Source organism: Myiozetetes cayanensis, unplaced genomic scaffold (assembly GCF_022539395.1).
Source record: "Myiozetetes cayanensis isolate MyiCay16 unplaced genomic scaffold, myiCay2020 scf1, whole genome shotgun sequence".
Taxonomy (NCBI): domain Eukaryota; kingdom Metazoa; phylum Chordata; class Aves; order Passeriformes; family Tyrannidae; genus Myiozetetes; species Myiozetetes cayanensis.
In genome coordinates this window covers 145,711,236-145,736,029 of record NW_026086604.1, presented here as the reverse complement: position 1 = coordinate 145,736,029, position 24,794 = coordinate 145,711,236, and the positions used below count along the sequence as shown (strand labels likewise).

At 45.8% G+C, this 24,794-nt stretch overlaps 1 protein-coding gene across 2 annotated transcripts in view; it reads right to left on the bottom strand.

Annotated features, from left to right (window-relative positions):
* The window catches only part of ACVR2B (activin A receptor type 2B), a 108,172-nt gene that overhangs the window by 10,035 nt on the left and 73,343 nt on the right, over nucleotides 1–24,794 (bottom strand). For both annotated transcript variants that reach the window (XM_050311465.1, XM_050311473.1), the window contains 9 exons: nucleotides 18,305–18,512; nucleotides 14,206–14,315; nucleotides 12,482–12,633; nucleotides 10,653–10,796; nucleotides 9,417–9,560; nucleotides 8,418–8,566; nucleotides 4,666–4,780; nucleotides 2,634–2,772; nucleotides 154–284 (listed from right to left, as the gene is read on the bottom strand). In XM_050311465.1, the coding sequence (XP_050167422.1) occupies nucleotides 154–284; nucleotides 2,634–2,772; nucleotides 4,666–4,780; nucleotides 8,418–8,566; nucleotides 9,417–9,560; nucleotides 10,653–10,796; nucleotides 12,482–12,633; nucleotides 14,206–14,315; nucleotides 18,305–18,512 (1,292 nt within the window). The remainder of the gene's footprint in view (nucleotides 1–153; nucleotides 285–2,633; nucleotides 2,773–4,665; nucleotides 4,781–8,417; nucleotides 8,567–9,416; nucleotides 9,561–10,652; nucleotides 10,797–12,481; nucleotides 12,634–14,205; nucleotides 14,316–18,304; nucleotides 18,513–24,794) is intronic.

Sequence of the window (24,794 nt, the reverse complement as noted above, 5' to 3'; positions counted from 1 at the left end):
ATACAAGGGACAAACAGAAGGGGGAGCACAAAGGTGTTGAGCAACCCCTCATTCCCCAGCACTGATTCTCTCTAGCACTGGGAATGCATAACCACATCGCTCATTCCCATCACACAGGAAAGTATTTTCCACTGTTAACCAGGAGGGACGTACGGGATGTTTTAGCCAGTGATCCTTGAACACAGGGCGCATCTTCTTGTGAACCACCACTTCTTGGAGGTCCTCAAGGGATGGGTGCTGACCTATTTCTTCTTCAAAAGGCAGCATGTATTCATCCACTGGACCTAAGGTGCACACAGAGAATCAGGTTAGCATAGAAATGTCCTCTGGAGAGCCACGTCCTCCCCATGCCTGAGTGAGCTGTGGCTCCAGAGCAACCTCAACCCACTGCAACAAAGCCTGACGTTCACATGTCACTGCAGACAAATGTGATTAAAATTCCTCCTGCACAATGGTCTTTGCTGTCCCTGCTGCTTGTCTGGACACACATTTTCCACCTCATTGAGTTACGAATCTGAACCCTCAGCTGGGCCTCCTGATCCCACCACTCTCCTTGAGGAAGCTGGTCTGGTAGTCTTTGATTTATTTTAATAGAAAGAGCAAATCAGCCCATCCTCCCCACATTTTAGCATAGCAATTCAACACACAATAACCTAGAGAAAGGTTTCAGCGTGAGAACAGGTTCATTTTAGCACTGACTAGTGAGGTCAACTATATACAACACTTAAGAGTTTCTTGCTTTGTGATCTGGCTTGTTCATAGGTTTGAGTCAGCCCTGACATGCTGGAGCCAGATGCACTCATCCCAAGTACCAGCTCCTAAGTGTAAAATGATTTCTGAACGCTTTAGTTAGACCAGTTATGGCTGTGAACTGCCCCGGGCCATGGGAATGAGACAACTGCTATGAGTATCAGTGCAGATGCTGCATGGTAGCAATAACTCCTGCTTATTGAAACATCATTTGGCTTTTGGCAATGTGTAGATGCTCTCTGAGAAACAGCAGCCCTTCTTAACTGATGGGCTTTCTCAGGGTGCTCCACGATATCACTGACAGTTTCTCAGCAGCAAAGAGCGATCACTTGGAAGAGCAGAGATATTTCAAGAGGGTCTTTACAGACTAACATAAAAGAGCTGACCACCTCATCTGGTCATGAACTGTGACACCAGCAACGTGATGTTTAGGTACCCTAAAAAATGAAATCACTAAACTGGCTTTACCATTTTTCTTATTGACTCAATGCCAGTCACTAAACCAAACTGAAACACTCACTCCAACAGATGGTTCAGTAATGCTTATGACTTTACTCTCCTCTTCTTCCAAGAGGAATCCAAGCTATGGAGAGCTGCACTGGTGATCTCCAAGCAAAATCTGCTGTTTACACAACATCACTTCTGAGCTAGAAGTGCATAAGGAAGTTTTCCCTCTGATTTAATGGTGCTGTGTGTGGCACCTGGAGTATCTTGGCCAGCTGCTGCCTGAGAAGAGTGGAAAGGAGATCACAAAGGGAGCAGAAAAAAATCCAAGTGGATATTTGGAGCACCTCAACAGAGAAGGGTTAAGCCTGCATGAGTGACCTGAGTACCACTGTTTCACCCTACTGTGCTCCTCAGTTCCTGCTCCTCCAGGATTTTATCTGGTTAGATTGTAAATTTTAGAAGAAGAGACCTTCTCTTACCACACACCTATGCAGACATCCTGTTTGTAATCAAGCTCCTCAGTCCTACTGTAATGCTAACAAAAACATTTGAAGTCCAGGTGAGGTGCTGTTGTTTTATGAACTTCATATTCAGTTCAGACCACTCATATCTATACAAGAAGAAAAAGGTTGGAGGAAGCAGCCTTGGAGCTACTACAATGATATGATTGCTTCCCGGTCCAGGGGCAAGGTCCAGCACATGGTAATGGAGCCTTCAAAGGGCAGATGTGCTATTTGGACAGGAAAGATGCCACACTTTCCCACATAATTTTAGAATAAAAAGCCTGAGAAAGGAGACACCATGAAGTTCATTCTTTTAGATCCTTCAGGAGAAAGAGAGATACTCCAGAGCCGTAGATAAAACAACAATTCAGCGCACTTCATCAGCAAAAGTCAAAGATCAATAGCTAACGACTTATGACAGGAGGGAAATGGGTTTGCTGACCCAGGAAGATTCTTCCAGCCCCATGTTCCTGCTATTTCACTCAGGTATTTTCCATTCAGGCTACCACACTGACCTGCATAAGCAAGGTGACAGCTAAGGTGGCTGAGTGGCTCTTCTCTGGAGCTCAGAGCCTGCCTTGGTCACAGGCAGGAATGCAGAGTGCCAAGGAGAGCAGCACAGAGCAAGCTCAGGACTAAAGGACACCCATCCTGGAGGAATCCCCTACTCTTTCTCCTTCTGAGTTCTCAGCAAATTTGCAATGTAACCAACATAGTAAAGTCTCCTTTGAGACTTGAACACTACAAAGGTTATTATCAACAGAGAGTGACAGCTTATGTTAAAAAACAAACAAAAACCAGGTTAGCTACTTAAGGAAAAATATGCCATGGGTTATTATTATTTTTTTTAAACAGAGACAGGTCAACTCTCTGGGCCAAAATCCTCACTAAAACTGAGCCCTCCCCAGGGAAGAGAGGATCTCTTATCCTTACCATCAACTGCTCTACATCTGGAGACTAGCTCCCACAACACCAGTCCCATTGCATACATGTCTATCCTCAGGAACGCGTCTCGCTGGAAGTTGATTGCTCCCTCTAACACTTCGGGAGCCATATACCTCCTTGTTCCCACCTGCAGAGAAAAAACACAGCTCAAGTTACGTTCCAGTTGGGCTCCTCAGCCTCCTCTGGCTGGAGATGAGTGACAGCTGCTTTCATTGGCCTTAAGGCCACTGCTGCTAAAGGTGCACCTCACTTGAAAAACAAGCAAAAGGGAGCTGTTTCTTCTGACACCGATTCTCATTAAGATCACTCGAGTCCAGATAAGCTACATGAAGGGAAAAGCCAAAGTGCCTGGCTATGTGTGTGATATTCATTCAGTGCACACTACAGGTCCAATTTAAACACAGCGTGGCAGGGTGAGTATGGATGAAATCCTGCCCTCCTTGCATCCCCCTGCTTGTTGCTCCAGCATCACACACTGCATGAGAAAATGCTGTCTTTGGAGACACACAAAACACCTGAGGTCAAGTCAGGCTTGGTTATCCTAGTTGTTGAACGTTCAATCCTCTTTCACTCAAAGGAAAAAAAAAGATAAATGTATATAAAAAAAGCAGAGAAGAGAAAAATTGATATATCCTGAAATGGTAGGAAAAGGTGTTGGTTTGACAGGCCTGAATAAAATAAGTCTCCTACATCCACAGAAACAGTAAAACATGAACCCTGCAAAGTCTACCTTGCTCTGGTTTACCATGGTTTGGAAAACATCTCTTCTTGTTTTGAGGGAGATTCAGTCCTCATTATAGTGCCTCCCTTTGTGTTTACTTTAGCCCATCATGTAGGAGAATGGAGAGGACAGCAAGGGAGAAGCCCCTTTTTAATGTGGGAATTAAAACACCTTTAATATTTTCCTTTAAGGAAATTTTCATCTGTTCTTGATGTTACCTGAGGCACTGAGGACAGGGGGAAGTCAGGTTGTAGAAGGGTGTTCAAAATACAGAAATAGTAAAAAAAAAAAAGGTGACAAAAATGAGGAAAACTGGAGAAGGCTAACCCAGAAAAGAGTGTTCACTCCTTCTGAGATAAAGGTAAAAAAGGGAGACTGCACTGAAGTTGGGAATTCAGAAAACCCCAGAGACACAAGGACAGGATGATGGACTTGTTGTGCCCCAGCACGAGAGGAGAATGAGGGGCCACTCGCTGCAATGCAAAGGCAGAAAATTAAAACCCCATAAAAATGTAGTCAATTGTTTACAGAGTGCACAGCCAGCTGTGCCAATGGTCACCCAAACAGCCATCCTGACTGAATTCTTAAAATCCAACTAATAATTTTAGGAGTACTGATATTGAGAGAACTAGTTTATTCAGCCTTGAAAAAAGAAGGCTGAGGGGAGACCTTGTCACAGTGTTCCAGTATTTAAAGGGTGGCTGCAAAGAAGATGGAGACTCTCTTTTTACAAGGAGTCAAGGGCAAGGAGATGAAGGGCAATGGGTACAAGTTACCCCTGGGAGATTCTGATTGAAAACAAAAGGAAAGTTTTTCACAATGAGAACAATCAGCCATTGGAATAATCTCCCCAGGAAAGTGGTGGATACCCCAACATCAGACAGTTTGAAGAGTCAGCTGGACAGAGTGCTGGGCCATCTTGCCTAGACTGTGCTTTTGCCAAGAAAGGTTGGATCAGATTATTCTTGAGGTCTCTTCCAACACATGATAATCTCTGATTCTATGATTCTGTGAATATTTATTACTGAAACCATAAAGAATCAACTGGCCCTGTGTCTGAAGGAGGAAGCCATCTGTCCCCAGGGCTCGGGGACCTCACCTGCACAGTGGTCAGCAGGGTTTGAACACTCTCCCCACTCACCAATATTAAAGCAGGTCCTGGAATTTATGTCTGAGCACAAGCTCTTATGGAAAAATACATATCTCAAAGAGAATAAATGCATCTAGGTGAGCTACCACCCTGACTCCCAAGGATCTGTGGCAAGCCCAACTTTTTAAAATGTTAAAGATAATGATTACCTGTCCATGAGTGTCCCCTGGAGGTTTTCCAGGTTCAAACCGTACAGCTAGTCCAAAATCAGCTAGCACTGCCGTCAAGTCATTCTTCAGCAAGACATTTTTACTCTTGAAGTCCCTGTGGAGATGCCAAGATGTAAGTTTGGGAAGGTTTTACTATGGCACACATCTAAATCACGATGCAACACAACACATTGTGTGTTCACAGGCTTAGCAGCTCCCAGTAAATCAACTCCTTCCTTCCTTCCTTTCTTCCCCAGCTTCCCAGCATGGTCAGTGCTGACCAATTTGACTGCCTCTCTCTGAATTTGTCAGGAAAACACAACCAAGCAGCCCTGAGCTGTCCAGCACAGAGTCAGACAAACTTCCCACTGAATTAATCTCAAAATGAAATCTAATCTGAAGGGGTTATTTTAATTAAAGCAAGGAGTATATAAGGCACCATTTCTTGCTCCAAGCACCAGCTCTGGACCCCCAACTTTGGGCACTTCCCACTCCCAACAATAGGAACAAGACAGGTTAAGGGAGTACATTACTCTTTATCCTACTAAGGATGTTTGCTCCTATCTACAAAATTAGATTTTTCTGGAAATCAGTATCTGCTGGTAGGGCTCTCTCCACCCTGACTACATGTTCCAACAGACTTTGGCCATAGTCATCTATTAGCCTTCTGTTTTAATTGCTGGATCGATCTTCCCTGGAGAACTCAGGGAAGCAAGCAGAGAAGGGAGTGAGCCCACACTTGGATACACTGTCAGGATTGGACTGGGCAGCTGACAGGCAGGTGTTGAGCATTTGCAGCAGAGATGGTGTGTCTGTTCTTGAAGGGGACGTTTGTGTCAGTCCTGTGCTGCAGTGGGATCATTTCAGGGCAGCTCAGGTAAATCTGCAAGGGCTGGAAAGGGTGGGGGGTGGAGGAAGATCACACTGAGATGCCTAACCACTCAAGCCCTGTTCCCTGGGCTTCCTGCATTTTCATCTGAAAAGGAATGTTTGGCAATCTAATTAAATTACAGACCTTAGACAGCAGATGGCAATTGTCCTGTATGCTCAGCATTATAATTTCCCTATCATCAATTCACTCGGTGACCCTGCTGATTGCAGGACATTGCGGGCCTGCACAAAATAATTAATGAGGGCAGATACAATTGTTCCACACTAGAGAGACCTGTCAAAATTCTTTGTGAAGAGAGAAACTGCTGGACCATAGAGAAGGGCTGCTCTCTGCAGCCTCAGATGCCAGAGCATCAGCTCAAAGCACTGTGAGCAAAAATCATCCTGTGCCACCCAGTCCCTGATTCTGAGCTTAAAAAATCAGAAGAGAGGATTTATCCCTTCTAAGCTAAACACAGCGTGATGGGCATTTCTGGCTTGAGGATTAAGATGGGGGAAATGGGTGTGAAGGTGGAGAGCTTCACACAGCCAGTGAACCCCAGCAGAAAACATCCTCCATCACCTCTGGGGACACAGTATGGCTTTGCAGAGCCCCCAAAACATTGGTACCCATCTGTTAAACAGAAGAACACAGTATTTACCTAATACCTGTCATCTTAGAGGCTGCCTGCTTCCATGCTATAGCAGTTTCCCCACAGGCTTAGAAAACAGCCATCATCTAATGACATGGATAAACTCCTTTGCTCGCTCAGCATTAGGGGATTATGCCCTCAGGATGCTACAGATTGTGCACGAGATTTTTGCAAAACAGTGGCTCAACGAGGCCCACACAGAAATTACCAGACAGTCTGCTTGAGCAATACAGTTCTGCTGTGATGTGAGATGTAAATCAATATTATTGTATGGGCATGTGTTGCTGGTGCTCACCCTCACTGCCCTTTGGGCATGCAACAGTTAACTCCTACATCTTGATACCTGATAAAGGGATTTCCCTTTTCATGTCCCTTCCCCCCACCCTATTTCCATACATTCCCCCATTTTTCCATGCTTTCCTTCCTTCCTTCCACAAACCACCTTGAACTGGCAAGTGTTAGCTGCAGTGCAAATGTATCCAGGCCAGGGAGAAGGACCTGATCCAAACCATGCCAAGCAGAATTCCCACTAACATAACATCACATGCATTAGATCATCCTAAAATAGTCACTGATAAAGGAAAGTGGCAAGAAAAGGAGAAATTTTTTTTTTCCGGTATAACGCTTCAAACCAGGGAACACAGAGCAAGCAGATTATGAGTAACGGGTGCATTATCTCGATTTAGACACTGGAGATTTTATTTTCAGCTTCCACGTGGGGGCACTTTCGCACCAACAAGTGATTCCATAACCTTAATCCTCCTTACAGTGCCGGGGGCCAGTGAGGAGTTGGCTGAACCCCTGCCCAGCAGGGACCGGGGAGTTCCACCTGGCAATCCCAGCATCTCGGTGGGAAGCCTTTCAAAAATACCCCCTTCACCCCCCTCCCCAGATTTAAAATGCATTTAGTGTTTTCTTTTAAAAACAAAATTAAAAGGAGTGGGGTAATCCAAGGGAAATCCCCTGTGTCCTGAAATCCCTCTTCCATAGGTATGTGCTAAATTCACACAAATGCTGCATTCTCCAGCTTTTATCATTTGCTAAATGGACGGGGACACTAATGAGCACGATCTGTTGCTTTAAAGCCTTTCTACAGCCTTCCTCTGTTCCCCACCCTCAGGAATTTTCATCTATAAACCACTGCCTTTATTCTACAGGGACAAATGTCAGGGACACAGGGGTCAGCTCCAGGAGCAGCACAAAGGCAGCTGCAGGCTCTTTCAACAGCCCCCAGCCTCTCCAAAATCTTCAGGTTTGGGGAGGTGGGGTGTTTTGGGGGCAGGGATACCCTTGCAGGAACAGAGATTATCTTGCTGTACATAAAGCCAGTCCCTCTAGGTCGGGTACAAATTGCTGCAGCTGGACGTGGGGTTTAAGTCCCTCCTGGATGAAATGCGGTGGGTGGCGGGGGAGTATGGCCACGGATTATGGCCTGCAGCCTGCATAAATCCCTTCTGGAAATCGCCCCCACCCTGCTCTGCCACCAGCAAACCACTCAGGAGAGATGCTTTAGTCCAGGGCAAGCAATGTGGGACTACACAGAAGGGCCAATGTAATGGGGATGGTTTAACCCACTGCTTTCTGGATTCCCACTGTCCCCCACAGTGCTGCCACCCAGGCAGGTTGAAGGGTGTGCCAGGAGGTCTCAGACGCAGAGTGGTGCCTGCTCTGATGTCTCTCATAATCACCCTGGCATGATTTGGGCCCTATAAAACTACAGTGAAAAATAAATAGTGGCCATTTTCTGCTCTTCCAGTTTCTCCATTTCTTCCCTAGTCATCAAAATGTCTGTGGGAAGACACATGGTGGAGTTATCAGTCTAAACCAGGGAAAAATTGGGTCCAACTCCTGGTACAGCCAGAGGAATACAGACTATAATTTGATGATATTATCAAGCAAAGTCCTTTCAAAGAGCAATTCTGAAGCAACCAGTATTCCCCTTCTATTCCATGTCAAGAGAAGAGTTGATGGAAGAGGGAAGCACCAACCCTTCAGACATTTGCCATCAACTACTACTAACCGTACTACTTCATGGACATGACACTTATTTGCTCTTCACCATTTCATATGTGGTCAAAAAACCCTCTTGTCTTAGCTTAGGATTTATTTGGTTAAAAGGCATTTAATTCCTAAAGGCACAACCTCCTCCTCCATTCAACAGCATCACTTAGGAGACGCTGCGAACATTTGCACGCAGCAGCTGAGTGGTGTCAATGAGAGAGGCCGTACCTGTGTGCTATAGCAGGTTTGTGTCCTTCGCCTTTGCACCAAGGGACATCTTCATGAAGGTAGGACAAGCCACGGGCCATTGTTTCCGCAACATGGCAGAGCTCATTCCAGCTGATAATGTTGCCCTTCAGGTAATCCGTCAGAGAGCCCTGCGGAACGGGACATTGTCAGTTCTTAATCCCAGATCCCGCTATGTGACAGATGTGCCAAATCATCAGTTCAGAGAATGGTTTGGAGAGTGCTCAAGAAATTTGAACCTTGACTTAACGGGGGTGAAAAAATCACTGGTGGAAGTAAAAGAAGGAGAAATAAAAATCGGGAGCCTTCATCAGTTTTCAGCCCTTGACAGCACAGACCTCCTGATGTCTGCTTATTTGCCAGGGAAAGGGAGGGAAAAAGTCAAAGTCATCTTAAACCAGAGCAATTCATCTAACCTAGAAAAGGGGAAAGCCTTCCATGCAAGAAGATCATGCATGGTATCAGCTGGTTGTGGCAATGATTGACTCGCTAGACCTTGGATTTAACAGAGGGATAACGCTGCTGGCTCAACCCTGGATTTGCACGTGTTTGTTTTATTTTAAGTGTTAGTCATGTTTCATAACTAAACTAGTCCATGAAACAGGAGATGGGACCCAATCTCAAAACCAAACATGGACCCCATCTACAAGGGGCAAGTTGGGTCTGCAATGGTCTGTGACACACAGCTCCCATGTGCTCCTCTACACACACTAAGAGGTGGTGACCACCACATACATGAGCTGTGGCCTTTTGTGCCTCCCTCTCTTCACAGGTTCCACCTTTATTAATCCTATGTTTGTGCAGGAAAGCCTTGAAAGATAAAGGAAGGGCCTTTGAAGGAGAGGAGCAGGAACACTTCACTACCACACAGTCATGGCCCACCAGGAACAGACTGGATAGATTACAGGGGAGCTTCTGGGTGAATATTAGACACCAAATCCTACTGTTTCATAACCAAATGTATGTGCAATGATGCATTACCTTGTCGTGGAAAGCTGTGATCAGCCAGAGCTCTGTTTCCAGGTTTGTCCCTCTTTTCTCTGCTGCGATAAATTGCAAAAGGTTTTCATGCTTCATGCCAGGAGTGTTGAAAATCTCCCTCTCACTCTGCCAAGATTGCTTATCCTAAAGCAGGGAGAAATGCACCATCAAAGATCATGCTTCCCTTTAAAGCAAACAGCTCCTTCAGTTCAGTCAGAGCTGCTCACAGTAGTCTTAAAATCATCCTCCAATGTTCTGATCTGATGTATCCCTTCACAATGAGGCTGTTTCCCTAAAGGGTAGATGCTGGAGAAAGACTGGAAGTTGCTGTTCTCAGTCTCCCCTCTCCAAAATTATCCTCAGATATTCCTAAAGCCCATGTGTGGGGAGAGGGGAGGAATCCAAACTCAACCTCACTGAGAAATAAGATTTCCTAAAGATGCTGCCAAGAATAAAGCCTGTGCATACAGTACCCAGATCTGCCTTGTAGCTGTAATTGTTACGACTGCAAAATCTAATCTAGGCTCTTTTGAATATTTACTAGTAGGTCACAGCTGGCTTGGACAGAAGATGTGCAAATCTCCTTTAGCAACACTATGACAACAAATACAGGCTGAAAAGGTAATGAAGAAGGAGACAGTGGAGGAGCACAAAGATGTTTTAGCCATTCTTCTATCATTTGACTTTTGATTGCTTTACTCTTTCCATTTGTAATTCCTAGAGAATCAAGTCAGGAGCGTTCAAAGGTTTCCTAGAGCGGAAGACGTGAGCTGACAGAAATGCTGCAGTGCAATTAGCTCTCACAGTGCCGGGGCTCTGCCTTTGGAAGCTGTAAACTCTTTGGTAGGTTCAGGTTCAGATTTACAACCTACCCAGGCAGGACACACAAAGCCGGGGCTCTGGCCCTTTGTGTGCACTCTGGGCACCGCAGCTGCACGCTGCCTTCCTGAGCTTAAACACAGGCATTTGCTGCGAAATTAAAATACCCTGCAGGTTTCAGAATGCGCTTGTTTTTGCCCTTGTTTCAACAAGTACTACTACAGGAAGCATTTGGCAATGAGATAACACAGAGAGAAGTGTAGGAAGGAAGGGTCCTTGAACTTTTTCCCCCAGCACAAGAGCCCAAATGCATCTTTGTTATGGTCTTAAAAACCATAATCTCCATAGGCACTTAGAGCGTCTCAGCACTGGTGAGGAAGCCTGGCAAGTGAGAACCTAATGCAGTGCCCTTCTCACCTGAATAGGGAAGATTTTCACTGCTACGTAGTCATTCATCAGCTGAGCCTTCCACACACAGCCAAAGCGTCCCCTTGCCTTGATCTCCAAGAGCTGCAGAGGCTTTAGGCCAACCAGAGGAGAAGGGGGCGGTGGGCCAGGGTCCTGCAAAAGAGAAAAACACTGTCACCACTTGAAAGTGGACTGTAAAACAAAGCTAGGGGAGGAATGGAACGACTGCACGTGGGGAAAAATGTGCAAAGAAGCCACATTTTATTTAATACAAATTATTTAGATACACTGTTTGTGGCAAGAACAGCCTGAAATTCCCTATCTTGCTCTGCAAGGTATTGGTATAGAACACAAAATATCATCTACACCTCCAAGTGTCACTTTGTGTGTTGAACTACTGCCTGCCATGCTCTGGCAAAACCTGAATACTCCTATATAATAGCAAGAGCTATTTTGGGCTGTAAAACACAGATGACCTCAAGTCTACCTTCTACCAAAAGAAGGAACCTTTTGATCTTCGTGACCCAACAGCCAGCTACACCTAAAACCTCCCACTGCTTTGCACTGCATTAGGAATGTTCCCCATAGCCCCAGCAATGGGTAGTAAACAGATCTGTCAGCATCATAAAGATCGTATCTGTTCAAACTCTGCCTTTGTCCAGGAGAGCAGTGGAACCCTGCAGGATGCATGGGGTTGCAGCTCTGTCCTACCTGTTTCCAGATGGGAAAGGTTAACAGTATCATAGAATCATAGAATGGTCTGGGTTGGAGAGAGACCTCTAAGATCATCTCATTCCAATCCCCCTGCCATGGGCAGGGAAGTGTTCAACTAGACCAGGTTGTTCAGAGCCCCACCCAACCTGGTCTTGAACACTTCCAGGGATGGGGCATCCACAATTTCCCTGGGCAACCTGTTCTGGTGCCTCACTACCCTCACAGTAAAGAATTTGTACCTAATATCTAACCTAAACCTACACTCTTTTAATTTGAACCCATTCCCCCTTGTCCTGTCACCTCACACTCTCGTAAACAGTCTTGACCCATCTTTCCTGTAAGTTTCCTTCAGGTACTGGAAGGCTGGACTTTGGTCACCCCAAAGCCTTCTCTTTTCCCAATTCCCTCAGCCTTTCCTCACAGAAGTGCTGCATTCCTCTGAACAACTCAGTGGCCCTCATCTAGATCACTCCAACAGGCCAATGTCCTTCCTGTGTTGAGGACTCCAGAACTGGATGCAATATTTGAGGTGGGGTCTCACCAGAGCGGAGCAGAGGGAGAGAATCCCCTCTTTTGACCTGCTGAGCCCATAGTATGGGCTGTAATGGGCAGAGGAGGGATGGAGACGTAGCAGCTCCAGCCTTCAGAAGAAGCCAGAAGGCTCAAGGGACAGCAGAGCCAGCAAGGACCAGTTCCTGATGGCTTTGGATGATGAGGATGACCTCCTGCATGCATTCTCTGAGGGCTTGTAAAAACTGAGCCTCAACAGGGAAGGCATCTTCCCTCATCCCATAAAGCTGGTAGGAACTTTATCACCTCTCTGATCTCTGCTCATCTACAAAGTTGGCTGAAATCAGGCAATGGGTTTGAGAGTTTGGGAGGAAGGGTGACCACCAAGCAGGGCTGTGTAACTCCATCCTTCAGGAATCTCAGACACGGTGATAACCCCATCGAAACCCATCAGTCTAACACTACCACAGAGGCCAACTGTACCACCAGCTTCAAGAAACAGAGAAGAAAAGTTAGGCCACCAGAAAAGACCGAAACAAAAGTAGGTGTGAATATACACTGAGCAGCCTCCGTGCCTTTTGTAATGCCCGAATAAAGGGGAGCGACTCCCTCACCTCAATAATGTCGACGTGCCCGTAGGGAGGCTTGCGGTGCCGGTACATCCAGAATGCCAGGAGGATGGCCATGGAGAGGACTGCGATGGGGAGCAAGGAATACACCAGGATATTGAGCAGGGAGGGCGTTGGTGGTGGTGGCTCGTAGATGACTGTGAGAAAAGAGCAGGGTAAACGAGGGAAAAGGACCCTTCCAGCAAGCAACAGCACTGGCAGCCACACATCTAGATGTAACCAAACCCCATCCATCCTTCTACCCCAAAGCTGACAGTGCTTACTGGCATGTCCCATCACATCCAACAGTATTCACAAGGCCCCATGGTTTTCTCTTCTCCACATGGCTGTCAGTAACAGAGTTACAATGGGCCAAACCATACTTTGAGCCTCCATCTGACCTTTATTTAAGATAGGTATTTCTTGCTGGTGTACATAAAAGCAGAACATTTCCTGCTCTTAACCCTTCCAAATGTATTAAGAGAGCACGAAATCCCTTGCAGCTTTGCTTTGCCTTTTACAGTGATTGACAAGTTGTCAGTTTTTAGTAAAATGCTGCCGGAGCCACAATCAAATGCACTATTCCCACAGTAGTTCTTGTTCCAAATTACATCAGTGCAGTTGAGACACAAACAATGGGAATACTAAATGGAGCCATGTTGCTATGTTGGAGACAGGGAAGGAAAAAATAGCAAGACTTGCCAAATTAAACAAAAAACTGTGAGAGAAAGAATATTTGCTACTAGGTTGCTAGGGGTGCATTAATAACAGGAGATAATAAAACCCATGTAAACAATTAAAAACCTAACAGGAAAGCCCAGGAAAATCTGGTAATCCTCTATTGGAACATCTCAGCAAATGCAGGTAGTTCATAGCAGGAGAAATCATCCTACAGAAAAGATTCACCTGCTTTAATAGTTTTTATGGAATGACACTTTAGAAAGTGTACAAGAATCATCATTTTTCTATTAGCCTCTGAAGAAGGTCCTGCTATTACTTTTCTTCCTTGATGTACATCCACAGACTCTGAAAGTTCCCCCCTCCCCCCCTCCTTCCCTTTCAATCCCCAGACTGGCAAAATAAAATCAAATACAAAAATCCCAAATGCTTAAGGTATCTGGAGACCTGTGACTTATGGAAACTAATGAAGAAGGTGTCGAATACCTCTTAAGAGTTTGAGGCTAGTTCCATGCTGTATAAATCACTCTGCCCTCTTCCCCTTGTGCGGGACTTTGTTTTGTAATATCCCACTGTGAACTGTCCACCACAAAGAAAACCTAATCCTTTTTGATGGTATCTGAGGTGTTGGTACAACAGGCTTTACCCACAGAGTGAAACAACCCTAAAAAACTGTTACTAAATAACTGTAGCAAAAGGATTTATGGACTTTGTAACCAAAACATCCAGCAACTCTATGTTGGAGCTGAGTCAGAGGAGATTTAGGTCAAATATTAGGAAAAGATTCTTCACCCAGAGGCTTGTTGGGCACTGGAATAGACTTCCCAGGGCATTGGTCATGGCCCCAAGCCTGACAGAATTCAAGTGGCATTTGGACAATGCTCCCACACACATGGTGGGATTCTTGGGGGTGTCCTATGCACAACCAGGATTTGGACTCGATGATCCTTGTGAGCTCCTTCCAACTCAGGACATTCTATGCTTTCATGAAAGTCATCAGAAACTGGGTCTAGAGGAAGAGACCCCAGCTCCCCCTCCTCCCAGCCACTCACCTTCTGGGCCGGTGACTTCAGGCAAGTGGGTAAATTTCTCATTGCAATAGTTGCCCTCGCAGCAGCAGAAAAACACTTGAGGGTTTTCTTCTGTGGCTACGCACTCCTGCCTGTGCAGGGGAGGGACAGACACAGCAAGGGAGGGAAGAGAAAAACAAGGTCAGCCAACTCCTGCCTCTTCTCTCTGGGTACCCGACCTGCCCCAAACTGTCCTCTCCACACGCCTTCTCCTGGGGCTGCGCTGCACAGATCAGCAGTCTCCACTTACAGAAAACAGCCTGGCACTCAAATACCCCAGTGGATAGCAAAGACCCTTGAAAAGACCGTAAAGGAAACAAATGCTTTCATATGTACCGAGGGCATTAGACGGCGAGTAATAAATAACAGCCGCCGCTGCTAACGGAACGAGAAGGAGAGAAACGACAGAGAGACGCCTCGGTCCCTGAACAGTGCCTTTCCCTCTGCCCAGATGTGTGCTGTCAGGGGAGAGAAGTATTTGCTCATGCAATTAAAGATTGTGCCATAAAGCACATGTGACGAGGGCTGAGCTAGGACTGCTCCCGCAGCCTTGAGCATCGCTAACTCTGTGCACTCGAAGGGCAGCAGACGCCAGGAGAAAGAGCCCCTACTGCTGCGGGCAGGAGGGAGGCTGCAGGTTCAAAGGGCAGGCAGTGACAGGACAAGGTAATGGGTTCAAACTGAGTGAAGGTTTAGATTAGATATTCGGTACAAATTCTTTACTGTGAGGGTGGTGAGGCTCTGGCACAGGCTGCCCAGAGAAGCTGTGGCTGCCTCATCCCCTGGAAGTGTTCAAGGTTATGCTGGATGGGGCTTGGTGCATACTTGGTCTTGCAGAAGGTGTCCCTGCCCACAGCAGGGGGTTGGAATGAGATCATCTTTAAAGGCCCCTTCCAACCCTAATCATTCTATGACTCTATGATTCTCATTTTGGGTTTTTTGCTTTTGGTTATTTGGGTTTTTTTAAAGTTTAATTTTCAAGTGCCATCTCCTCCTTTAAAAAGCTTATTTTTGCCCAAAAACGTTTAAGAAAATCAGGTTGCAGCTCCCATTTTCTGCCTTTGCCTGTTATCCAGGTAGTGCTACACCCTTTCCAGCACTGAGATTTCCTTCCACATTGTGCAAGGCGTTAGGGGATCTCCACGGATCAGGTCAACTCCACTTCCACCCATCCTCCCTCTCCCCACAGATCAATGCCAAAAGAGATGTGCAGTGATTTTTGCAGTTCTCTAGCAGTAATTTCTTTCTATTTCTTAAATGCTGCTTCCCTTCCCAGCCACCTCTTGCTATGTTAACCTCTGCTTTTAGTTATTAGGCTTGCAAAGCTGCTCTCCACAGAGAGCTGTATCAAACTATTTCCTGAAGCCCAGCTAAATTATATGCATAACTTCCTTCCCTCGACCACTTGGAGGAAGTAGCAAAACAATCATATGTGTTTGACATTATTACTCATTTCTGAATCCATGCCAAGCCTCCCTTTCTGTGGTATCACTGACACACTGCCACAAGAAGAACAGGAAGGGTTCTCTTCAGGCTTAACACTGAGTAGTTTTCGGTGCTTTATTCCTTTTTGGGGAAAAAAATTGGCTATAGCCAAACTGTCTCCTGCGAGGTCTCAGATGGAAAGCACTTAGTTTGTTTTTCAGCCTTTTATTTTTTGCTTCAAAGCAAAAAAGCAGCCATTTGACTTATTCAAATGAACAAAGATGTTTCAACAAGTTAAACATGTTTCCAGATGCTTTTTCGTGAAATCAGATAACAAGCCCTTTGGATTTAACAGCATCAGTGTTGGAGTCTTCAATAGAAAACACATCCTTTGCTAAATCTGTTAGTTAAGAAATCAAGCTAATGAGTGAAAACAGTCTGCTCCACATCTGCAATTCATTATCCCTGTCTTTGAGTTGGTGCGGGCTCAGGGAAGCCACCCAGGTACGTACGACATGTTACACTTAGCAAATATTACAAATGAGACAGTGGGAGAGAATGACACATTTTTCTGTGGCAGTGAGGGCACGTTTCTGAGTGTTTCACGTGCTCACGTCCGAGGGAACGTGTACATGACCTCCCCGGCGGGGCTGTGTAAATAAACCAGAGCACACAAGTCGATTTTTAAACACTACCTTTTTCCCATAACCTTAAATGTACATGTGCCACGTTCTTGTTTCCTTAAGATAAAGAACAGAGTAAGGAGCCGTCACCCTCGACGTCCCAACTCTTGCACTCTTAAATTTTTCCACCTTCCAGCGACAAGGAGGCAGTGCTCGGCACGTGCTGCCTGTGCTCTGAGAGCACCAGCAGCCAGCAGAACAGGACCATGCCCTGCAGCCAGGGAGATATGGGCACAGGTTCATCTCCCAGGGCTGCTTCCAGGAGCTCAGCATCCAAAGGTGCCAAAGACAGAAACAAACAGGGCATCAGCACAGAACCACTGATCAAAAAATCATCTTTTTAGCCATTTTTGCCCCACTGGGATGCATCAATGTCTGCCAAGGGCACTCAAGGGAAGGGAAAAAATAAAAAGGACTGCATTTAAAGAGCCTTTATTCCTTTATTTAATTAAAGCTAACCTTTATTTCAAATGTTGCTTTCGACACTTTGTTAATTCTCAGAAGATCATTTAGCTTTGCCCTGGAACTTGTGGCTTTGAAGGCTATGGGATACCGGATGCTCAATTCCAGGGCTGCAAAAGGCTGGTGAGGAGCCCTGGAAACTTTTTACCATTGTGACAGAGCAACACATTATGACAAAGTTTAAGAACCACTACATCCCTGCAGAGACACTCAGTGACAATACAAGTGTCACTGGATACGAGAGCAGGCACTGAAAGGAGAAATCTGTTTACAGTAAACACTTCTGCCTGGAAGTAGGAAAATACAGTGACCTTCTGTTCTCAGAAGGATCAGCATTAGGATGACTAATGGGCCAAGGAGGATTGATTTATTGGGAAAGAATAAAAATTTAACTATATATAGAGCTTGGCTACTCAATTGGCAAGGGAGTAGGTGTGGTGAGAAAGTAACCCCAGAGCTAATAATAGAATTGAAGATGAGGAAAAACTCACAGTCGAGATAAGCTAAGACAATGGGCACAAAAGCAGGGAAAGTGTACAGCACCGAAGGGAGAAAACTCTCTAGCCATGGGACAAACCTAGTCCCAGCTCAACCCCACAGCACAGGACCCCATGCCCTAAAACTTTTGAAATGAGAAGCTACAAAGATGCATAACTGGGAATTTCACAAACGTGAGCTCAGCCTACACTGGTGTTAAATCAAGGGAAGTCCTTGAATTTTATGTTGCTAATCCTTATTAAAAGCATTGGGCTTGGCTTAGTTGGGTGGTCATTGGGGGTTTTTTTAAGAGAAACACTGAGCCTAGAGCTACTGAACACTGTCCTTTTCAACGGCGAAACTTCAGAGGGCTGTTTTCTTTAGCTGTAATTCTTTTCCCCTCTGTAGAATTGCATCAAGGGAAATGAGAAAAGACTAGTTAATTTCCCCAGCTATGTAATGAGGCTGGAGCCTTCGTCCTACAAAACCTCACTCCTTTTCAGCTCGCTACAGGCAGCGGCACAGAAACTCACATGTTGCTTTTCCTGCCTCACTCTGTCTCCCAGCCTGTCCTTCCAGTTCAGCCAAAGAGCAAACTTTTTGCAGCATCACAAACACCAGAATACCTCAACCCCTAACCACCCCCAGATATCTGTGCTTTTCTAGACAGATCCAAATGATTCCAAGTTTTCCTTTATATCGCCAAATGCTCTTGGAAGAACACATTGCTCTTCACTTGATGGTACAGGACAGGTTTTTCAATGCATGCCAGAATTATCAAAGCTTTCCTAAGGAAAAAAAGGAACCCAAACAAAACACAAAACCCCTAAAAGTGCCTTTTGCAGCTTCTATTTAGAAAGTCAAAGCAGGTAAGTGACAATTCTGAGAGCTACATTAGCAACAGAAGTAATTAGAGGGGATGAATGGGTCAACGGACTTGGACTTGCTTTCTTTTCCTCAATGCACAAATGATGAGCCTTTACATTTAGAGGAACAATTAAACCTGTATTTAGATAAACCAGTTAGGCCATTACCTGTCATAGCAGTTGAAGTCATCTAACCAGCAGCCTTTCTTCACCAGCTCGATGGAGCCCGAGTTGTTTCTCCAGGAGGCGTAGCAGTGGAGCCGCTTGTCCTTCTCCCCCTCGCAGCGCTCCACGCCGCTCTGGTTGGTCTTCTCCAACTCCCAGTTGGCATTGTAGTAGATGCACTCCCTCGTCTCAGCCTCCCCATGGCCTGGCCCTGAAGAAAAATTCAAACCCCAAGAGCGTTCAGATAAAATCAGAAATAGATACCGGGAATCATATCTCTGCATGGCTCCGGTTTAGGGGACGCATACATTTGATTCCCTGGGAGCTAAAGAGTTTGTCAGTGAGCACAGTGTCGAGATTATTCTTCTTCCCTGGTGTGAGGTGGGGAATGGAGAGGCCAGGTTCGCCTAAGCTCACAACAGGAGCTCATGGTGAAGTCAAGAGCCCAGCTGAGACCTCCCCAGATCTCTTCTGGCCAGTGTGTCAACTACAAGACCTTAAAAAGGGGGTGCACATGCAACCTATGCCCAGTATTCTCTAGTCAGAGAAACCCTGTTTAGGAAAACTCCCAGGGTGCTACTTGATGCCTGTTGGCTTGTCACACAGTGGAGTCACTCTCATTCCTCACCACTATTTTGGAAAATACCATGTAAAAATAAATAGTTGCTTACATGAGCAGGACATAACAGAACAGATAACATTCATCCTGCAGAGGAGGACCAGACCATTCCTCACTTAGGTCTGAGTTCAGGCTCTTTTGAGTAAGTCTCCATATGATAAATTCCATGTTTTTAGCTGCAGTTGACACAGCTCGTGGTGCCTCTCTACCCGTGCTGGACCTTCAGCAAAAGCAACTCTGTTCCCCAAACAACTCTGGCCACCCCAAATGGCCATCACAAACAAAGGAGTCTGTGAGTCTTTTCTCCTTTAGAGCTTTGTACCAAAGGACCACGGATTCTTATTACCCCAAGTGAAAAAATTCCCCCATAGACACCACGGGGCAGAACTGAAACACAATTGCAGACACATCCATTAAAAACAGAGTCATGCAAGGGAACACTGATATCTGCAGGTGACCTGTTTTGTCCTAAACCTTAGAAATCCTTTCTTCATTTGGAAATATTCTTCTTTTTGGCATTTTGAGGACTAGTTTAAAACAAAATGAAGAATGAAACAAACACAGTTTGTAAGTAGACAAAGAGAAGAGGCACCATGAGCCTTGTACCATGAAGCTCATGGTTCCGTAAATCCTGAAATGCCCTGCAGCCATCTCTCCTTGGGATTACCCAACCTAAGGCAAGGTCAGACCCAGCCATTATTTTGATGGATTGTAGTCATGGAAAATGCAGGTATCCCAATAAAATGTGTTGACAACTGGGTAGAAAACACAAATAGATCCCACAGGAGGCTGAAATGAAAGTGCTCTGCTCTTAGAATAGCCAGACCTCTGTAAACCGTAGAACTACATTTCTGGCTGGAAAATTTTTCAGTCCTTTCATGACTATCATCTCCAAAGGTCATGCAACCTTAAATGTTGAGATTAAGGCAATTAGGACCATATCTGGATGATCCATATGCAACCCAGCCTGTTCATATGATTCCTGTTCAACATGGCAAACCAGGCCCCTTCTGAGAGGTCTCAACAAGCGGATGCAATTCAGTCTTCATAAGATACTGAGCAGAAAGGGGCTGTTCCAAGCGAGCAGGATTCTGTGGGGAGTCTGACCTGCCCTTCCACAGCCTGCAGCTCCTCAAGCTGTCCAGTCTCCAAGCAGGATTCACCTCCAGTTGGGCAGTGCATGGAGAACCCTTTAGAGATAGTGCTTGAGAAAGAGATTTTATTCAAGCTATTCAGTGTAGCCTGATCTGCTTTAGGGAATCAACCTCCAACTGCCCCACAGGCACCAAGAAAGGAATGCAGGTGACCTGGCACGGAGTAGAAATGGAACAGCCAGAAGGCTGCAGAAGAAACCACAGTTTCTGCACAAACCAGGGCTGATGCATCCAGTCTGCTCCCAGTCCCAAAACCTGGACTCAGCGATGGGTAATTTCCATGGTACGGAGCAAACTCATCACACTAGGAAGATGACTTTGCAGTCTGAAGAGGTGTTCAGTCCTTCAATAACTCTTTTTTTGGGGGGGGAAAGAATGTTTAATCTGCATCGTGGGAGAGACTGCAAGGGAGTAGGGGTATGAGAATGTCATAAAACTGACTTTTGAAACTGGAAATTATATTCAAAGCACACACAAACAAGAGCTCAATTTCAATAGCACCTGCAGGCTTTATCAGCGCTTGCAAAGCTCCATCAGAGTTTTCCTCTGACAAGTTGCTTACTATAATGAAAACAACCTACCAATATCCCTCAACACAGAACAGTGTCAATATTGACACTCCTTGTTAAAGCCTTGATATTTGTTCTCTTGATACTTACACCATGCTTTGTTAGGGCAGATTAAGCATTTTTGCTAAATACCGGTTAAATCAGCAGGAAAGCGAAGGAGCTTTTTTCTTGGTGGGGGAGGAGGGAAGGGAGATATATTTGTAAAGAAAAGAATAAATATCTTGGCTTCATGGAATCATAGAATGTTGTGGGTTGGAATAGACCCTTAAAAGTCATGTAGTCCAACCTCCTTGCAATGAGCAGGGAAATCTCCAACTAGACCAGGTTGCTCAAAGATCCATCCAGCCTGGCTGTGAATGCTTCTAAGGATGGGGCACCCACCATCTCTCTGGACAAGCTGTGCCAGTGTTTCCCCACCCTCACTATAAAATGCACCTTTACTGTAATACTTCACATGGTTTTCAGCTGATAGCTAATACTCACTATCACCTTCTGCTCCACTCCTGGAAATACATTTTGTAATATCATTTCCATCACCCCAAACTGAATACCGCTTTTGATCAAGATGGAAATTTCCTCTCCCTCCCTAACTCCATCACCCAGAAAGCTGGAAGGTTTAATGAACCATTTTACTGGAAATCAGCCCCAAAATCTAATCCTGGGTCAGCCACCTCCATCTGTAACCTCAAGAAATGCTGTGTAGCCTCTGTTTTCTCCACCTGCAATGTCAGCCAATGCAATGCACATAGCTGCAGTGAGATTTGATATTTCCACTGCGCTTTGAAAAGGGGATGTTGAAAAGATATGAAGCAGGAGCTGCATCGGCTCTGGGACCAGCAAACTGAGGCTGCTAAATCCTGTGCTGAGCCCAGACTCCCTTCCCCCAAGACAGTTGTCTTTTCTGGAACAAGTTTCAGCTGAAGACTAAGAGCTGCTTGCAAACATGCAAACCCAACTCTGCAAACAGCAACCGTGCCAGGAAAAAGGCCTTTCCCAGTTTTCCCCCCGCTGTCAAAGTTTAGATGAGTTGAATAAAAGCATGCATAAAGTTTTGGATGACTAAATATATGTATGCTTTCTTTAAAACAGCTCTTAAGGATGCTTGCATTAAGAAGACACTTTAAAAACCTGCATGTTTGTTACCTGCTTTCAGATCTTTTTAAAAGCCATTTGGTAGGATCCTCACCCCGCTGGGTGCTCAAGACTGCAAGAAACCCTTCTGTTTGTGCCCAAGATGGTCTCAGCAGGAAGGGGCACGGCTCCAGGTCTGGGTATTAATTTACCTGCTGCTTTAGCTCATCAAGAAACACTCACACCTTGCTCTGTAATGGATCACGCAGAGACCAAAGTTTGCAGCTAACTGCCTGTTCTGCCCTTGCTGCGTTAAAACCCTCAACTCAGCAGAGGGAGGGGGAATCGAAACAGGGTTTTGTCCCTTTGAGGGAGAAAGGTGGGGTGGTGGTGACTACAAGAATGAAATCTGAGCTTTGCTCCCAGATCTCCAGGGAGCCATGTGGTCTTTCCTGTCTCCTCTTCCCCCTTGGGCAATGGATACCCCCAAAGCCACTATAGGTCTGTAGGAAATGCTGAGCTGGACATTGGGTAACGGTTTTAAACTAAAAGAGAGTCAATTTGGATTAGATACAAGAGAAATTTTTTACTGTGAGGGTGATAAAACACTGGAACAGGTTGCTCAGATTGATGGTAGATGCCTCATCCTTGGAAACGTTCATTTTCAGGTTGGACAGGGCTCTGAGCAACCTGATGTAATTGAAGATGTCCCTGATCACTGCAGATGGGTTGAACTAGATGTCCTCTAAAGGTCCCTCCCAGCCCAAACTGTGCCATAATAGGCAGAGATCAACCATGTCCTGCTTCTCATTTCAGCACAATCTGGCTCAAGAGAAGTGTTGTACCAAGCCTGAGTATCTGAGGGGAGGGACACGATTAATTTTGGGCAAAAGAACGTTTCCTGAAACAAAAGGCTTTCAGTGCAGTCACAAACCACAGCTTGGCATGGACTGAAGGGGCTATGTCCTCCCAGACCTGCTCTCCCCTCCTCGCAATGCTCTTGTCACCTCCCTCACAGCAGCCTTGGTATGTATGAAAGCTCCTCAGCTCCTTCATTCAGTGGCACTGCCTGATAACATCCTGCTCACAGGGGATGGAAAATAAACATCCCAGGGAAATGCTTAGCTTTTGGCAGAAAGTCAACAGGACTTGGGCACAATGAGGTATAAAACATTTGCTAAGCAAGTGTTTGAAGATCGCTGTCGGAACCAGGTTTAATTCATTGGGTCCCTATTCCCCTCCTGCCTAACCCTATGCTGCCAGCCACAATGTAAAATTTGGAAAAAAAGCTGTTTCCTACCAATGGGAGAAGGGGCTCTCATTAGGTACAGGCAACAGGTACAGTCAGAGGTGGGATCTGCTGGCTCCTTCCATCCATTTGCCATTTTGCAGGGGAGATGGTTCCACCAGAGCTGGGTGACTGCCTGCAGAAACTGCTGGGGGCAGAACCAGTGCACTGGCAGCACTTTGCAGAAAGGCTGAGCAGGCAAACCAGGAGCATGGCTGTGGGGCAGGAGCACAGACATGTGGCAGAAGCACAGCATGCCCAGCAGTGTAGCCCACTATCAGCCCCAGTCCTCTCCAGGAAAAGAGTCTCGTGCCAGCAACCAGGCAAAACTGACCAACATTTTAATACCACGATCCACAAATAGTCATTTAAGAAATAAAGCCTGAAGTCCTGTTTGAAATCAAAGTCTAAGGAAGCATCAGGCTTTGCAGGAGCAGATGGGTTTCTGGCATCCCACTGCATCCACCCAGCGCTTAGGGGATGACGCAGTGTGGCTTCTCAAACAAAAGCTGCACAGAAGTACCTTTGCACAAAATACCAAGCCCAAATAACTCCCATACATCATGAAGGCAGAGGGAGGCTACCCACCATCACCCATTTTTGGGGTGGAAATCAACTTTTTGACCTCAGTCCTGAGGAACTATCATAACTCTGATTCCCTTGGGTAAGTTTTCTGTACCAAATGACTGAAGCATCACTAGGTTTTTGCCAAGCAAGACCCCCAGCACCTATCTGAGGCACATAATGATGGGAAGAGCAGTTGAAGCACCATGCGACACAGGAGGACCTCTCGCCTCTACTTGGGAGTTGCAAGGCACAGAGGGAGCTCATTAAAAAGGGGTCCTCTTGAACTGGAGGACTTCAGCCTGCTGATGCATGGGACCTTGCTGCTGATCTGAGACTAAACTCTGCTCTCCTAATTTGGAGTCGCTGACAGATCACTGAGGCTGTATCATTATCCAACAGCTTCTAAATTATGGCCAAGATCCAGTGTAGCAACTCCAGGTCTAGGTGTTAGCAGTTGCTGTGCTCCTAACTCATAATGAGATACATGGGGAATATCTTCCCCAAGGCTGAAGGCTGCTATAAATCTCAGCTCTTTATCTCTGCCTGTCCCCTTCTGAAAACCTAAAATGAAAGTATATATGAAAAGATGGGATGTGTCAAAATAGTCTGCATAAACACTGAGTGATTTACCAGACAGTCTGTTTGCCTGACTGTCAAAACCACGGGGCTTTATATATGAAACTGTGTATGCAACTGAAGCTATTTGCAAACACTTCGTTATGTCCCTATATAGCTATTTGTACATGTAATTTTATAATGCAAAATGACAGAGATTGTACACTGAATTGGGGTAATTGCCCTCTAATTTGGAGGGTAATTGCATGCAGCAATTAAGCAACTGCGGATGCATTCTTGCACGTGTGATTATGAAAGTCGGGCCCTTTGTTTGAGGTTTGGGTTTGTTTTCAAGAGCTACCCCTCAAACCACAGATGAGCACAGAGCTGGGAAATGAGAGGCTGCTGGGTGCTCACCTTGCAGGGCAGCATCTGCTGAGATGAGCCACTTCAGTGCCAGCTCACACCCGCCCCTCCCCATCCCTCAGTGCTGCAGGGATGCTGAACCAGCCACCTCCAAACCCACAGCTGCATTCTGGCACACCCTTTAATGGGGGGACCACAATCTAAGCATATGTGGAGCACACTGGGAGGCACTGGTGGGGAGGGAAAGGCAGGGAGAGAGGGCCTGCTGCCCCCACTCTCCTCCTCCCAGACACCTGCCCAGAAA